Genomic DNA, 17,641 nt, shown 5'->3' with positions numbered 1-17,641 from the left:
TCAAATCTCATTCAAACCACATTTGTAGGTGGTTTGAAATGCAGATTTCTGCAGATGCTCAAATTGGACGTCAAATTGTCTTTTGTGTTACTTTAATCGTGACGCATAACAATGACGTACACCTCTGTAACCTCCTTTAGATATGCTTATATCTGGACACACAAATCTGTTTTGATCACTTGCAATTATCAGTGGAGCTCAGTTTGCAAATGACCCTGACAATAAAATATCTCCAGGGATAAATAAGGATGATGGTGTGGGGGTCATATTTACAGCATTGTTCCATATTTGCACATTTGACCAGTCACCAAATGCAGATATAGGGTGCAGAGGAGCAATGCATCCTGCTGTAAATGTGTTTTGATAGTTCCATTGCAATTAATGCCCATGTGCTACATTCCCACAGTTATTATTGGCATAGTGTAATACTCTTATTTTTTTTCTATTTTTTGGTACAAAGGACAACAAAGGCACACATCAGCAGGTGAAACAGACAAGCTGTTGGCATTGATGTTTCTTAGAAATGACATTTTGATGCTAATTCCAAATTTTAAAAGAAGCAGAGGCAGTGGATGGCCAAAGTAAACTAAGAAGTGAGAGTCTGTGTCTGGGAAGCCTGAGGAAAGGCTCCATACATCAGTGTGCCCAAAGTTCTCACTGTCTAATGGCCGACTGACTAATCCCTGATATTCCTCCATGATCTAAACCTGCAGCACTCCGTAGCAATAGAACACTGTGGCATTGTGTCCCCACTCTTCAGGAGTCTGTGATTCATTTACTGGCTGTGCTTTCTGGATCCGTGCACTGTAGTTTCTCTCAGGCCCAGTACTGTTGTGAGCTTTGTTATTTCTAGACCAAACTGGTTTCTTTGTGTTGTGATTGTTTATATAGAAATTTCACAGTTGATTCATGGCTGTAAAAGCAGGAATACAACACACAGAGGAAACTGCATTCTTTTTTTGAACGTGTTATTGTTGTTGTTGTCAAGATTTAAGTGTTACTTATATCTCCAAGATGTTTGAGTACGAGTTTGGCAGTATTTTTGAAATTCCCTATTGATTATGCTGACTCCTTGTCTCTTGTGTGATGATGCAATAGTGCTCCCTGCTGGAAGAATCTTGGAATATAAGCATAATAATGGGACTAAAGTTTTCATTTTAAAGTGGAGGCTTGCATTCTCTTTTGTAATTCATCCTTTTTAGACCAATTAAAGCTTTTTAAGATTGTTCATGGAGAGATTTTTCCTTTACTAATACTTGAAGTACATGAATAGTTTTTTAACCTGTTTTGGAGATCTCTTATGCTTTTATTTTTTTGTATGACTCTTAGTCCTTTGTGAGTTGAAATAGTAGTAGCAGTTTTAATTAGAACATTTGTACAAGTGTGTTCATATATATATATATATACCGTACATAACACATATATATATATATATATGTGTGTGTATATGTTTATACATACACACAGAACTTTGATTATTAAACAGCAAAAACACCTCTAATCCTCTCTTGTTCTCTTTCTTTCCAGATCTGCTTTGCTATGGCACCAGGTCCGTTGTGCACAATGAAGGTGAAGAGATGAGCCTGCAGCGAGTCGTCCTGTCCCTGCAGTTCCTGCCACTGGATCTTTACTGATTTGAACTACCCAGAGGATGATGCCCCTGGCTCCCAGATAGCACTTCTGAGGACCAGGCCTTCACAGCACGCATTGTGCACCATGGCAGGAGAGACTCAGCGAATGCCCGCTGTCAAAAAGCTGGACGCTGAGTCCAAACTGCAGGATGAGGAGACAGCACTGGAGCAGCAGAGTGACAAAACCACAAAGGAGTCTTCCGAGCACTTTTCAAGCACAGGCACTGAGGCCAGAGCCAGCAGCAGAGGGCCCAAAGCTGAAAAACTAGAAAAGGAAAGGGACTGTCCTCAGCAGCGTGAGGCTGTCATACGGCCACAACAAGCAGGAAAAATTGACTTCAGGTCACTGCAGAACCGATCAAAATTTGCAACTGACAGGACTTGGTCAACTGGCAAAGGCAGCCCCCAGTCCCCGAGTGGAAAGGGCCGCAGCAAAGACAAGGGGAAGCGGTCAGGAAAGGCAGAGCGTGGCAACCCACAGCAGCTGTACAGACTTAGCATTACAAATCCACGCTCCAACAATCCCATTGGCATCGCCTACCCACAGCAGAAGGTTTCGCCACCCAAGAAGTTGGAGACCAGTCGCAGCCTACACTTGGGCAGCTACAGATTCCACGTTCCCAGTATAACGGAGAGAGAGCCCGAAGTACAGCAGGAGGAGCTCAGTTATAGCCGGTGCTTTCAGGAGGCCTCCGCTAATCTAACCTCCCCAAGCTATACCTCACAGGCACTGGGTTGCTCAAGTGCAACATCATTCCACCCACATCCACCTCTATCACAGCAGCAGCAGCAGCAGCAGCCTGCCTCCATGGAGAACAGCACTACACAGTCTGGCAGCCAGCTAATGCTGGCTGACTTTCAGCTGAGTGGATCTAATCCGTGGCAGTCTCCTGAAAGGACTAATTACGGAGTTTCATCACAAAAATCCTCTACCCTCACAGAAGCCAATAAGACAAGTGTCTTTGTGCCAGGACCTTTTCAATATGGATATAATTTTCTGGAGGAATCAACTTCAGATTCTTTTCCCTGTGAACAGAACCCCCAGTCACAAGACTTTACAGACTCCATAGGCACTCTCCTGAAGGTGGCACACAACTCATTTTCCTTTCCGTCTGGAGAAGGGCAAAATATTGTTCCAAACAGCACTCAGTTCAGTAATGAACAGCAATCTGAGGATGGTAGCTCTTATTCTTGCTCTCCTCAGTCACAGTACATACAAGGGATAGCGTCCTCCATTCAGTGTCCGAGGAATCTGAGCGAGGACTCGGCCAGCAGTGACAGCTCGGGCTCCAGCTCGCAGCAGTCAGAGCAGGGGAAGCCTGCGCTGCCGGAAAACTCAGAAACTAATGGACAGGCAGACGGTAGGGACTCAAACATCACCTCTGGGAATAAGAGGAACTGCCACCCTAAAGACACAGCGGCCAACCAAAGAACATTCATTCAAGGAAGTGTGCACCACCCGAGAAATATTTCACAAGGTCCTGGCTCACACATGCACTTTACCAGCAAGACATTTAACAGCCCTCCAGTGAATAACATTCACACAGGCTCAAATCATTTTGATAAAAACATGAACAATAAGCTTCTAAATAGGTTACCACAGTCCTGGGAAGGTCAGAGTAAGGCATATTCACCCGCTGATCAAAGCACAGTTCAGTATTCTGACATGAATGAAAAGTTTCAGTTTCAGGACCAGCCAGCACTTGACCAAAGGCCAAATCCATCTAAAAATAGTAGAATGACCTGGCAGCAGATGCGGCCAAACCTGCCAAACCAAAGCAGAACTGAGTTATCAAGGCAAATAAGCAATCAAAAATTGGCTTACATTGTTTCCCCCTCTGACTGGCAGGATGAAAGTAAATCACATAAACATAACATGCTGAAAAACCCCAGCTCATTTCAGAGCGGCAGAACTGGAGATGGCTTTTCAAACCAAAGACAGGAGACTGTAAAACATTCCAGTAATACAGTCTCAACTTTTAAAGTAGAGGTGAACCATGCACAGGTTTGTGAGTCAAAAAATAAGTCTGTATACTACGGACTCAACCCATCTCTACCAGTGGCACCAAGAAACTACAACTATCCACCATTACAGGCACCACCGATGGGACTTATGATGGTGTCACCTTATGAATCCCCTTTGCCCTCCCCCCTTAATAACCATGCGTCCAGCAGTACGTGCTCTTCGCTCTCCCCAGCTTCCACCAGCCCTGTAAACATCAGCTCAGAGGACAGTCAAATGTCAAAGTCAGCGACGTCGCACGCATTTTACAACCAGCCCCAAACCAAATCCCAGCTACCTTCAGATCACCTTAGCTCTCACAACCACCACATACAGTCGGATGCTTCACGAATCCTTCCTTATGCACCAGACAGAGCCAAAGACGACATCATGAGTTACCTGCAGAACAGCAACCATCCAAAGACAAATATGGATGGAAACAAAGGTTACGTGGACAGTTTTGGAGTGGAGCATCACCAGCCTCCGCCACCATACTCTGCACATCAACTGTTAGCCACCTCATTAGCCACAGCAAACCTTGACCAGTTAGACGTGCTTCTCACATGCAAGCAGTGTGATCAAAATTTCAATAACCTGGCTTCATTTCTAGGCCATAAGCAATACTGTACCCAACACACATTTGCACAAAATGAACTCAAAGACTTATCAAAGACAGGTGACAGTAGGAAGTTTCACACAGAATCATCCAAAGCAGGGCCTTCTGTGTCAAATGTTTCAATGACCCGGTGTCCCTCTGACCTCCACCTGTCCCTGTTGGACCTCAACAAAAATGGGGAACTGATATCTGACAGTGAAACAAAAGGAGACAGTAAGGATGATCCAATGAGACTCAACTTGTTCTCTGGCCCGAGTAACATCGCCGTGCCTCTCCCTGAGCTGGAAATGGAGGACGCAAAATTAGACAGCCTAATCACAGAGGCACTAAATGGATATCAGTCAGATAATGCAGAGATAGACAGCAGCTTTATTGATGCATTTGCTGATGATGACCTCACCACTGTCAAAGCAACATCAAACAAACTATGTCTGAAAACCAAAGAATCCCTGGTCTTTGAGAGTAAAAATAAACAAGCAAGAGATGATGACAGGTCTTTCACACCAGGAAAATATTTCTACAAGACTGATGTTGAGAACCCCGACACAGCAAAGCAGCACACAGAAAGCAAACTGGAGAAAATATCGTTGGAACAAAGTGAGAAGATTAGCATAAAAAAAGAAGTCTCTCATAAAAATTCAAGAATTGCCTCAAGGGAGAAGACATGCGAACAGGATAGCAAAGTGAAAGAGGCAAGAAAAGTGTGCAAGAGTGAGGATGAAAACACAAAAACACAAAGGTTTCTCTCATCGAACAAGCTGCCTGAACGTTGCGGGGTTAAAAGCTTACAGGACAGCTCTGCACCTCGAGGGTCACCACCCACAAAGGTCTCCACATCTCCAACCTCAAGGACTGCAGTCAAAGAGAGCAAGAGGAAAAACAGTGGAGGGGGAACCTGGAGCAAAGAACTTATTCACAAAATAGTTCAGCAGAAGAACAAGCTCCATAAACTTCAAGTTAAAGGCACCAAAAACCTGCAGTTTTCCTTGGTGATGGAGAGACTGACTCCCACAGTACAGAACCCTGCATTTGGAGAATATGACTATGTCTCAGACTCTGATGATGATTGTGAGCCTGTGAAGATAGCAAGCCAAGGTCGACTAAATCAAGGAAGTCGTTGTAAATACACATACACTAAAGAATGCAAATGGAGAGCAAGAAGTGAGAGGGACCAGGCAGCATGGCGTCATGAGTCAAAGGAGTGTTTTGAGGTGAAAAAAAGTGAGGAAGTTTCACTCTCACCTGAGAAACATGGTTCTCACCAGAGACTAAGAAGGAGGGGTAGCAGGTCATCCACAAGCAGTGAACTTAGCACATCTGTGAGTGTCTCAAGTGATAGTATTAACAGTCCCAAGAGCACTGATCGGGCTGACTCTGACTGTGAGAAGAAGACAGAAATGAAAAGGAAACCGTCTTCAGAGCAGAAAACCTATGAAAGGTCTTCTCCACAGAAGTTATGTAAAGAGTCCAGCACACTAGCACTGACATTCACCAAATCTGTCAGGAAGTATAACACCGACAAAATCATTCTTTCCGACAACAAAGACAGTCCACACGAGGTAAAGAAATATTATTCAAATCCAGAAGTTGCTGATTCAGTGTCATCCCCACAAAAACCAAAGGAAACACTGAAAAACTATGGAAAAAGCAGAAGCTTTCATACGAAATTAAAAGAAAAGCTGATGTCTCACAGAAAAGAATCCACCAGTGACGACAAAAACACTCTACAGAGAGTCGACAACCAATGCACCAAAGAAGAACCAACACCAAGTAGTTTTAGTAGTAACACAGAGAACAAGCTGCTACAATTTGATTTACACTCTCCTGCCATCAACAAAGAGAGTGATTTGAATATTGACAGAAACACAAAGGGCAAAATCAGAGAGGGGCCCAAAGCTTTACAGCCAGAGCTATCAGACAGCTCCACATTGGAAAAACAGATTGACAGTGTCTGTGTGGTGAAAGAGGCTATTACTTTAGGCAGTAACCTCAACACACACAAGCCAGCATCTCTGTGCACCTTATTGATGGATGAGGTGTGTCTATCTTCAACTGAGAACAGCAACTCATTGATACAGAAAGATTCGCTCCACATCATGCCCTATCCTCTGGATCAGGAGCAAGGGCTCTCATTTGACACCTCGTCAATGTTCGGGGACCTCACAGGATTCGACAGTGGCCTTTACTCAGAAATGCCAATTCAGAAAGAGGGTCTCCATTCAATAGAGACCATGTCTGATAAAAAAGAGCAATTTGTGTCATCATTTCCCTCCTTTCTGGAACACAAAGACTGGAACATTATAGTTAGCCCTGTGCTACCAGATGAGATATCTCAGTACAAAGACAACTGTGAGAAATCAAATGAAAAGAAACCAGATTACAATCACATCCCGTTGTCTCTGCCAGAAAAAATTATTGACTACAGTGCAAATCTGAACAGCTGTGCATCAGAGGATGAACTGGAGATAAAGAGGATAGTTAATGAGCTTGAAAACCAGCTGCAGACAACTAAATTGGAAAGCCCACCATTACTGGATCACGATGTCCCTAAACAGCTGCAAATGAGCAAATTTTCACCTTTAAGACTGGTTGATGAGTCAGAGAGTGACAGCACTGGTCTTGATATGAGACCGATGGATGTCACAGTCACCAGAATGCCGTCACAGCCTTTCACAGAACCAGGACTCCCTTGGTCCAGTCCATTCACATTTGAACTAATGGATGAACACCACAGTCCCCATACCCTGCACAACAATGATCCAAAGGCACTTGAACATTTTATTGAAAAAGAAAATGATGCACCAGTTATGATTACCACATCCTCACATGTTGAATGTTCACAGCTCCAGCGTGACCAACAATCCCAGGAGAGGCGTGTTGAGAAAGTGGCTCTTTTAGAAACAAAGGAAGACATCTTAGAAGAGAAGAGATATACAGAAAACCTCATGAAAAGCCTTGAGGTGATTTCAGACTCTATATTCAAAAAGGAACCCATAATATTGGAAAAAAAGGAGGTGAATGTTAGCTCTCTCACCAGTCAACAACATCAAGAAACTGAATGTCAGGCAGCTGATGCCGTTAAGAGAGAAGATCCCGGTGAAAAGGAGGCAATTACTGAGAATAAGAATATATTATCACCTCCAAATATCAATGAGAGGAAGGATGATATTGAATTCATTCTGAATGACTCACAGTCATCTTGCTCCAATAGCACTGACACCACAGTGAATGGAAACCAGCCAATTTCATCACAGCCAAGTGAGCCCTCGGAAAACAGTGATCGAGAGGGTGAAACTAAAGTCTCATCAGAGGAGGATATCCCTGACAATAAGCCTTTGATTGAGTCTGCTCACAGTTCAAGTGAAGCGACACATGACCTGCACAGGGTTGGGAAGTCCTGTGACAACAGTAATGCAGAAACAACTTTAAATCAGTCATTCAAAAACGATCACCAGGAACATTTGACTGAGGATGATTGTGAGGAAGCCCGGGCAGTGAAGGGAATCACCGCTCAGTCCGACAGCCACCCTTCATCACCAGCGTCACCTGACAGCAGTCTAAACATTGAGATGAAAATTGTAGATGTGATGCAAGAGCAGTCCTCTAATAATTATAGTAATACTGGAGAATTTAGCCCAATGCATGCTAGTGAATTATATATGGAAGCATCTGAGACTTTGATAGAGGCACATGAAACAGCTAAAAATTATGATTTGATTGGACTTTCTCCATCCACTAATTGTAGCCCTGTTAAGATGAGTGCTGTAAGTCCAAGAAATGATTTGTCAGTGGACATAGTCGCCACTGAAAAGCCCTGTACGCCAATACTAGAGGAGACCAGTACAGAGAGGTCTAGTCACTGCTCACCTTTCCAAGACGCCCAGTCCATCGAAGGACAACACAATCTCTTGGTCTTTTCCCAGTCTGGTGCTCTCATTGACAGTGATTCCTGCAAAGCTATTCAGTTTAATGACTCTTTGAAACCTCAACTGGGTCTTGCATTTGACTCCATTCAGAAAGAGGATGAGATTTTACATGTTCCAGACATCAAAGAACATCTTCCTGTTAATTTCATGGCAAGTCACCAAAACTCACCGTGCAGAGAGGAGATGGAAGAAAGTCATTGCCTCTTTCTACACACTGCCCCCCCAAGCAGCCCTCTTTTATCCACCTCTCTTAAAATGCCAATGCAGAAATTGGTCCTAGAAGACACTTTGTGTCTCTCACAAATCAAATGTGATGACATGTCTGTCGATGAGGGCTCAAGTCAAAATGTAAAAGATGGCAGCCAAAGTGCCAGAGAGGCTCTAAACAGTGAAGAACAGTCGAAGGCACCAGGTGAGATGGAGTATTCTTTGATAAGCCCTCCTCACCTGGACTTGGGAATCACAGAGTGTAAAATCTCCAGCTCTGAAACCACCTGTCCCTCGCCACTTCATGTGACCAGCACAGCAGAACCACCAGAGGTGGAGAGGGAGAAAGATCCAATATATGATTTCAAGCTCAGTCCTCTCAACTACAACAGCATTTCAGATGAACCTCCACACCTGAATCAATATGACTACATACCAATTTCACCAGCCAGTAAACCAGAGGACAGTAAGCAGAGTCCCACAGATGACTGTGAACCATGTGACCTGACTGTAAACCCTGCACTGAACTTTGACAAAGCTGCAACAGACACAAAATTAAACACAGACTCTGCAGCTAAAATAAATGTATCAGATGACCCAATGGTTCTTCAGCAGCATATAGAAGTCACATGTTTTCCAATGGGTCTCCCAGCTGAAGTCAGTAGTACAGATTATTCAGGTGGTTGTTCAAAGAAAGACGTTGAGATTCATCATGAGCCAGTTGAGGCTACAGATCCGGTGCAGGTCCATGCTGACTTGCTTAGACACGTTGAAGCAGTGAATATGGATTCTCACAAGCCTTCTGCTGAGGACAGTTCACTTCACCATGAAGACATTTCAGATGGTCCACCCACTCCTAAGCCAGTGATCATCTGTGAAAATGAAGAAATGCCTCTTCCACCAGACCCGCCGTTACAGAAACAACCAACAACAGAGACTGGCCATTGTCCAGAAACATACAAAGTACCGACAGAAATGTCACAAAAGAAGACACAGAACAACGCTCAACAGGGGAAAGAACTCTGTGAAATCTGCTTCATGTGTTTCAGGACTGCGCCAGGGTTAAAGAGACATAAGGCCATGAAACATTTGGTCCGAACTGAGAAACACATTGGCCCACAGAAAACATCAAACCATCAGGCAAATATGCTTATTAATGAAGTGTCACAAACTCAAGAGAAAGAACATAAAGATGATTCACAGGCCTTTTATTTGACAAAAATAGATAGCCTGCTTGAGACAAGTAACACTCTCATCTCTAAAGCACCAGAGACCGAGTCACTACTGGAGGAAATGGCAACTGAGAAAAAGGCAGTGTCGGTGGATGAAATAGGCCGTCAAAGCCCTCCGCTGCCAGCTAAAGCAAAGAAAAACAACAAAGCTAGGAAGAACAAAAAGAGTGAGATAAACACAAAGCCTGACCCTTTCTCTGATGAGATTTTGAATATACTGAAAACAGACATTCTTCAAGCTTTAACTCCCGAATTCAAAAACAGTGGACTACAAGGACACTGCAAATCTCCAGAGGAGCAGGTGAGAATCAATGGCAGAGCTGTTACTGGAACAGAGCAATTCCCTGACCCTGTTACTTCAGACGCTGCCTTGGATGATACATCTCAAATTCCAACAAAAGAGACACATGCACTGATTGAAACTGTGGAGCTAAGTCATATCAATCATACAGAGGAAATGAAATGTACAAGGTTGACAGAGGTGGCAAATGGAGAAGTATGTGCAAACAATGGTGTGGAAAGTGCTATATGTGCAGACAAGAATATAATCAGGGAATGTGAGGAGGCCAGACAGAGTCTTTGTCCCATGAAAGAGATGTGTGAGCAGAAAGGATTAGAAGGGAACCTTGCACAGGAGAATCTTAGAAAAGTGGAAGTCGAGATAAAAAGTGAGAAAAACAGTGGCCCATCAGACAAGGCCTCACAGCCTCTGTCCAGTTTGAATGCTCCCCCTCTCAGTCCTCCTGGCTTATCATCCGACCTGAGGGCCATACTCGACGACGACGCCACATTCTCTCAATTGTTCCCCAGAGATGAGGAGGCAAAAAGGAAAAAGTGTCCAAGGGTGTACAGCAAAAAAAACAAAAGAGTAAAGCTGTCGTCCGACTCAAATACTACTCAGGATTACGCTTCTTCAGAAAGCTTCATGCCAAAGAAAGATCAGTACATGGACAAGCAAGCAGAGCCATTCACTGCCAACCCCGCCAACCACTGTGAATATGAGACAATATCTATTGATGATGCCATCATGTTGAACATGTGCCACAACAGCACATTGAAGGCTGATGCCAAGCCACTGCCAGATTCCAAACAAAGTCAAAAGAAGGATGTTGATAAGGATCTTAAAGAGCCTGCCAATATTCTGCATAATCCACTTGAGAGCACCATCGATAAACCACCAATCGAATGGAGTGGCTCCTCTGATTTGACTTGCTTTGACGCAGACTCAAGAGTAATCTCTGACCCCAACACCTGTAAACCTGAAGTGCCATCCACACCTCCTCCTCCTCCCCCTCCTCCTCCTCCTCCTCCTCCCCCTCCTGCTCCTCCTCTGCCCCTTCCTGCTGTTCCATATCCTGTGGAGCCACCTGTCAAAGACAATGTCCAAACCACAGCATTCCACAGCATTGACATCCAAAGCATCAACACCACATTTCAACTACCTGAGGTTCATATCTTCGACTCTAATGACATCTCAGTGTCTCCTACTATTACAGCTGTCGACGTGGAGAACAGAGATGAAGAAAAGTCCAAGAAAGTAGCAGAGCGACGTGGAAGGAAACGGCAAGATGGTGGAATTAAGGTCAAAGATAAGCAATACAAGTGCAAAGTGTGCTTCACGTGGTTCCTCACCCTGGGTGAGCTGAACTTTCACAAGTTATCCCACAACCCCTCTCCACCTCCAACTTGCTACATGTGTGTGCAGCGCAAATTCAGCTCCAGGGAGCAGCTGAGAGATCATCTGAAGGAGAAACATGCCAAGAATAAGACAGGGATCTGGACCTGTGGAATGTGCTTGAAGGAGATATCAGACGTGTGGATGTACAACGAACATTTACGCGAGCATGCCACTCAGTTTGCCCGGAGGGGTCAGACTCAAGGTTCAATATTAGACATCCCAGGTTGCTTCATGCAGGAGACAGCCGTGAAGAACTTTATCACGTCCATTATGCAACACCGCCCCAGCAAAGCCACCAGGGAGTCCAGCAAAGCCACAAAAGAACAGGAAAAAGCTGTTTCTCCAGAAACCTCTGTGAAAGAGGGGAAAACATCAGACCGTGCCGAGCCAAGAGTTCACAAAACCAAAAGCAGCGGTGGAGCAGGTGGGAAGCAGAGCACATTGACCCCACTGGAGGTCCTCCACAACACAGAGACATCTAAAAGTGTGGAGATGCATCCCAACTGCAAAGATCCATCAAGAGACTGCCACCACTGTGGGAAACAGTTCCCTAAGCCCTTTAAACTCCAGAGGCACTTAGTGGTTCACAATTTGGAAAAGATCTTCCTTTGTCACAAGTGTCCCGTCTCTTATCAGGAGTCACAGGCACTTAAAGACCACCTGAAGGCAGCACACGAGGAGGTGGACGAGCCTGACTCAAAACACACCACTCTGTACACCTGTGAGCTCTGTGCCGATGTCATGCACGTGATCAAAAAATCTTTCATCTGCAGCACCTGCAACTACACCTTCTCTAAGAAGGAACAGTTCGATCGTCACATGGAAAAACACTTGTCTGGGGGGAACCAAATCTTTAAATTCCGAGGTGTCCTCAGACCTGTCAAAGCATCCATGTCCAAAGAAGATGAATGTGATTCACCTGCAAGTAAAAAGAGAAGAATTCTCTCTCACAGTCTGCAAGAAAATAGCTCTGACGGCACTAATTTGGCGAGTTTGAGCTCACTGCACTTAAATAAAAACTCTGACGCCCAGTCCTCGAAACTCTCTGTGTTCACAGCAGACGACTCCACACAGACCATGGCAAGCGAATGCAACAGCGACACAAACAGTGCAAATGTGAAGACTGAGGACATGGCTGAGGACTACTCTGAACTACTTGTCGAGCTTGAGAAATGTATCCATATGGGCTCGTCAGACTCTCCTACGCCCAAGAAAGAAGAGATTGACGCGAGTCCCTCACCTAATGGGAATGGAAAATCAGTTGCTGAAGTATGTGACGTGAAAGAGGAGAATGAGTCAGTCTGCATTAGAGCTGAGACATCCTCATGGTCAGCAGCTAAAGAGAGCAGTAGTGTGGGGGAGGAGGCTAAGATGAGCTCAGCAGAGGGTGACACAGCTGAGATGGAGGAAAAAACTGATTTGCCTCCTCCTGGTGAAGAGCCTGTTGGCATCTCAAGAGAAAATCTAACAATTTCAAATACACCAGCAAGGCATGAAGTAGCAGTCGAAGTGATGGACCAGCAGATGGGTGATGAGCAGTGGCAGCGCACGTCAAAAGCTCCTAATAATGACAGCAAACAGCAAACTTTATCTCGTGGTGCTGAGCAAGAATGTAGCAGTCAGACGAAAGACAGAGCTGCCAAAACAAATGACAACATGAAGAACAACATGATGACAAGCAGCACAAAGGCTCCGGAATCAACACCAGTCCTCCACTCCAAGGTCTCCCTCAACACGTCCGTCTCAAATGAGGACAAAGAATCTCTGAGACCACAGAAGAAGAGGAAGGACACAAAATCCCCTCACAGCCTGCAAAGGGTCTCCTCTCCAGCCACACAAGAGAACTTTGGTGTCGACTCCAGGGCCAAGAAGAAATTTCGGGCGAGCAAGTGTGCAAACTCCTCTCTACAAAGAAAGTCAGACGGACCCAGCGACTACCCCGTGCTGTCATCCGTACGGGACGACGTCGTGAGCAACAAAATAGTCTCCAAGTGCAAGACGTCCAGCACGACTTTGCCATCAAAAAGAAGTTTGCTTGACAGCTGCAGTCCAAAGAAAACTGACAATGTTAATCCTCTGAACGGGGATTACAAAGCCAAAAAGGGAGCGCTGGGTCGACCTTTGCATCCCCCTATTTCTAAAGTGTCTTCAGTTTCTATGAACAATGCTTTGAATAAATCCAGGCCAAAGATGGGGGTTAGGTCAATGGAGAGCCATTCCTATCGGACAGTGGAGTCCCAGAACCACCTCTTAAGCCAGCTGTTTGGTCAGAAACTCACTAGCTTTAAGATTCCTTTAAGGAAGGACACGTCAGAATCTATTAACTGAGTGGGGGTTTGAGGGATCTGTGAATAAGAGACTGTAAATGTTTTAAGACAATTCCTTATGGTGAATGAGATTGCACAGCTGTTTTCTGTGAAATGCTATCTTTAATTACTTACATAGTCACTTTATGTCTTTTTTGTACATTTTTTTTTTAACCCAAATGTGAGGACAGATGGCAGATATGAATTTTGGGTCTAAAATGAATATGCTATTTGGGAGAATTTGTCTGCTTTTCCTATGTTGGATATTGTCCTTTTCATAGATTATATATCGTTAAAGTAAAGGAAAGAAAATAAAAATACTTGAAAATACAGTAAAGTATGTTTCCTCTAAGAAATGCATGTTCGTTTTGCATTCATAATATGATTTTATCAGTTTAAGTCTCTTTTTTTGCAAATGACGTCATAACTGACCTGGACTGTTGTCTGTGCACCTTTCGTAAAATGCTTCCAGCATATTCATTGTAACATTTTTTTATTATTTTTTAACTTTACTGTACTGCATCGACAATGCTCATTTTAGCCTTTTGTATAAACATTACCTGGTGCTACATTGTGTATTATCGTAATGTGAATGCCAATGCCCGCTGAAGGGAAACAGGAGATCTGTAGCAGTTACAGTACATTCATTCAAACGATTTTACTGGTTCTCTTTTGTTTATTGAAGATACTGTGTAAACCATCCAAGTGCATCAATGTAGTCTGATAGAACAGAAAATTAGGAACAGTTCCATTAGTTTCCTAAGCTTAACGGATAAACTCAGGTGCATACATGGACATTACAGTCCATAGACCTGTATTGAGAGTTCTTCCCCTGCACTGATAACACCACACACCAACCACAAACTCAGTCATCTGCGTCTGCAACTCATCAGACAACTGTTGAATTATGAATAGTATTTACTCAGACAACAAAGGTGCTTTATCTTGTTTATACTGTATGTACCTTATATTGTATAATATTGTAGGTAGACTGTTTGGTGTAATGCTTCATGTCAAAGTTTTATTTTAATAATGTGCAAAAAGAATCAGAGAAGAAAGGGAAATGCGGCGCCTCTTGCAAGTTGTAAAGTGGTTCACTGAATGCATCTTTTATAGTTGTTATTAAAGATCTGTGATGGTCTCTCCTCGCTCTCTTCTTCCTTTGTTCGTGGCATGTTGTGCAAGCGTTCCCACTTCCATCCCTACAGACTGCAGCTGTCACCACTCGCATCAAACCCTGCAGGCAGGGGAAGCTGCCTGTGCCTTGAGGCAAAAACAGGTGCACGCACATAACAAGGTCTGACTTCACTGCTTTGTCTTCAGATCGACATAAATGTATCTTTACTTCAGGGAAACATCAGGAAAACAGACAACAGTTACATTTATCCAACCATATGTTTGTCTCCACGAGCACTGACGAGCAGGCGACGCTCACTTCTGTCATGTTGCTCTCCTACCATGTGTAAAATGGCTTCTCTTCCTACATGAACCGTTTTCACCATCACATAGGAATAAAAAGCCATAGCACACAGTGGCAAACATACAAAAGTCGTGTTTTCAAATCATCCACGGAGTCACCATGTGACCTGTGAAAGGGAGACAACAAGAAAACAAGGAAGGGTTATTTTCTTCCATCACAATCCATCATGAAAGAACAAAATATTTAATATCAGAATGTTTATTTGTATTATCCTTAATTAAGGTGACGTTATTGTGCATCCAACAGGCAGACAACAAAGACTGGATAGCTATTAAAACACACTTCCACTCGAAACTGGTGCAGAAAGAGATTAAAGTAAAATTATAAACATAATCTTTTACAATCTACAGCAATGTGCAGATACTTTGTATCCTGCACATAGCACATAATAACACATAAATACATGAGTGATGTTTGGTGAGTTGCTCTAAGTCGTGCTCATGAATTGAGATGTCATTAGTGCATCCAGAATAATGTCATGAGTTTGTATTCACATAATAAACATCCATGGAGACACATGCTGTTTGTAAAAACATCCTCAAGAGACTGTGGCAGACATCCATTAGTAGAGAGGAGAACCGCAGCGCCTTTGCTGAAATAACCTCTCTAATTAATTTAGTGGGAATACTGGTTTGGCAGCACACGCCGAGACAATATTTTTGGACTCTGGTGACACGAGGAAACACAGCATGTGTAACTGTTGCTGAAATATGGACCACGTCTACTCTCTGTGCTGAGGTTTCACCAACAGGATTTAAATCCAGCAACGTGAGATGGTCCACAATGTGACACTATGTTACACTGTTACACTGTGTAACATAGTGTCACAGTGTTACACTATTACACTGTTGGACTGTGACACTATGATACTGTGACCCTGTGTCACTGTGACCCTGTGACCCTGTGACCCTGACACAGTGTAACAGTGTAATAGTGTCCGTGTCACTGACACACTGTGAGGATAAAGTGGTAGATGATGGATGGATGGATGGATGGATGAAATAAACATAAACAACAATGTGTTAATGCACACATTCCTCTATGTATATATAAGTATATGAACATGTAAGAATCTGTACATACACATACTATACATCTTCTTTTTATAATATTTTGTACTATTAGTTCAAACATTAGTTCATACACTGACATCTGCTTGGACAACTGTCACCATCTTTAAAAACTAACATGTGTTTATGAACATGTGTCTGCAGAGTTATTAACGGAAAGGTCCTGAAAACAAGAGGTAAATGTAATTTTAGTGTATTAAAAATGTCAACGGCATTTCTCGAGTTATTTCCTTATGGGGGATTAATAAAAATACATCTAATCTTAGTAGCATAGCAGTTGTTGAATGGCTTTTTGTTCCTCTCCGCTGTCACACTGTCAAATATCCACTGATGTTTTACCTTGAGTCCACAGGTGAATATCAATGCGGTTCACTAAATGATGAACTGTTTTTGTATGTGTGCCATCTTTCTATTCAAATCCACAGATAAAGACTGATTCTCCAGTTCTCACATAAACCAAATGAAAAGTGTGAAGCTGGATGACCATCTGCTGTTTTCATAGCAAATGCATTAACAGTAATTAGACAAATAATAACAATAATAATAATGGTTTTATCTGCAAAGCACATTTCACACAGTGCTTCACACAAGTTTAAAATAAGATAAAATACGCAATTAAAAGTTCACGAGAGTAAATTAGTTTGCATATGCACATAAACTCACATAACCCACATCGATGCATAAATAAACATACAGATGTGCACATTCATACACACAAAAGAAAAGAAAATCACAGCAGACAGCAGAACTTTACTGTGTAAACGTCCATTAGAATTGTTGTTGTAGCAATATTATAATCACCATACAGTAGAATTATTTCACTACCACTTCATTGGAACACATTGAGAAAATGATGGGAAACATGTTTGCGGTTTTAAAATATTTAGAAGTATTTAGTGTGAGCTACACTTTTTACATGTACTTTAGCCAAAGGTCTGGCTTTAACGACGCACAGCCATGTGTCACCATGTTTCCACAGCAACCACAGCGTTCATTTCATCTTTTAAAACAGGAGCCGACTATGCAAACCACAGAAAAGAACATAGCTTGTACGATTCAGGCTACATTCAGATTACCAGCCAGATTGTTCAAATCCAATTCAAATCTGATTCATTATTAGATCAGATTTCATGGTTCACTTTAATGACTAAAGGTGTACAAGTAACTCTCACCCTCTCTCAAACTGCTGCATGCACACAAATAACTATTTTGTGAGATAAGATAAGATCAGATCAGATCAGATCAGATCAGATCAGATGACCATATCTGGGATCAGCAAATTAAATGCCACGAGTCTGATTATAAAATCTGAATTGATGATTGGATTTCTGAGCCCTTACATAATTCATAATTGAATGACGTCTTTGAAAAACACTGGGGAGGAGTCACTTCAGTCTGGTAATCTGAATGAAGACTGAATGACGTCCTTTCTGGTAAGTGAAGGCCACCGTAGTTCCCTGATGCACTTGGGAAGTGAAGGGGTAGCAGAGGAG

General features: G+C 43.0%; 1 protein-coding gene across 3 annotated transcripts in view; it reads left to right on the top strand.

The window, feature by feature from the left end:
* Window positions 1-14,739, top strand: part of LOC131469607 (uncharacterized) — a 218,414-nt gene extending 203,675 nt beyond the window's left edge. For all 3 annotated transcript variants that reach the window (XM_058644753.1, XM_058644755.1, XM_058644754.1), the window contains one exon: window positions 1,528-14,739. In XM_058644753.1, coding sequence (XP_058500736.1) covers window positions 1,717-13,620 — 11,904 coding nt within the window. In that variant the 5' untranslated portion in view covers window positions 1,528-1,716 and the 3' untranslated portion in view covers window positions 13,621-14,739. The remainder of the gene's footprint in view (window positions 1-1,527) is intronic.
* The last annotated feature ends 2,902 nt before the right edge of the window (window positions 14,740-17,641 follow it).

The sequence above is a fragment of the Solea solea genome, chromosome 12, assembly GCF_958295425.1.
Source record: "Solea solea chromosome 12, fSolSol10.1, whole genome shotgun sequence".
NCBI classification, from domain to species: domain Eukaryota; kingdom Metazoa; phylum Chordata; class Actinopteri; order Pleuronectiformes; family Soleidae; genus Solea; species Solea solea.
The sequence above is the reverse complement of the archived record's forward strand: the minus strand, read 5'-3'. Positions and strand labels throughout refer to the sequence as shown.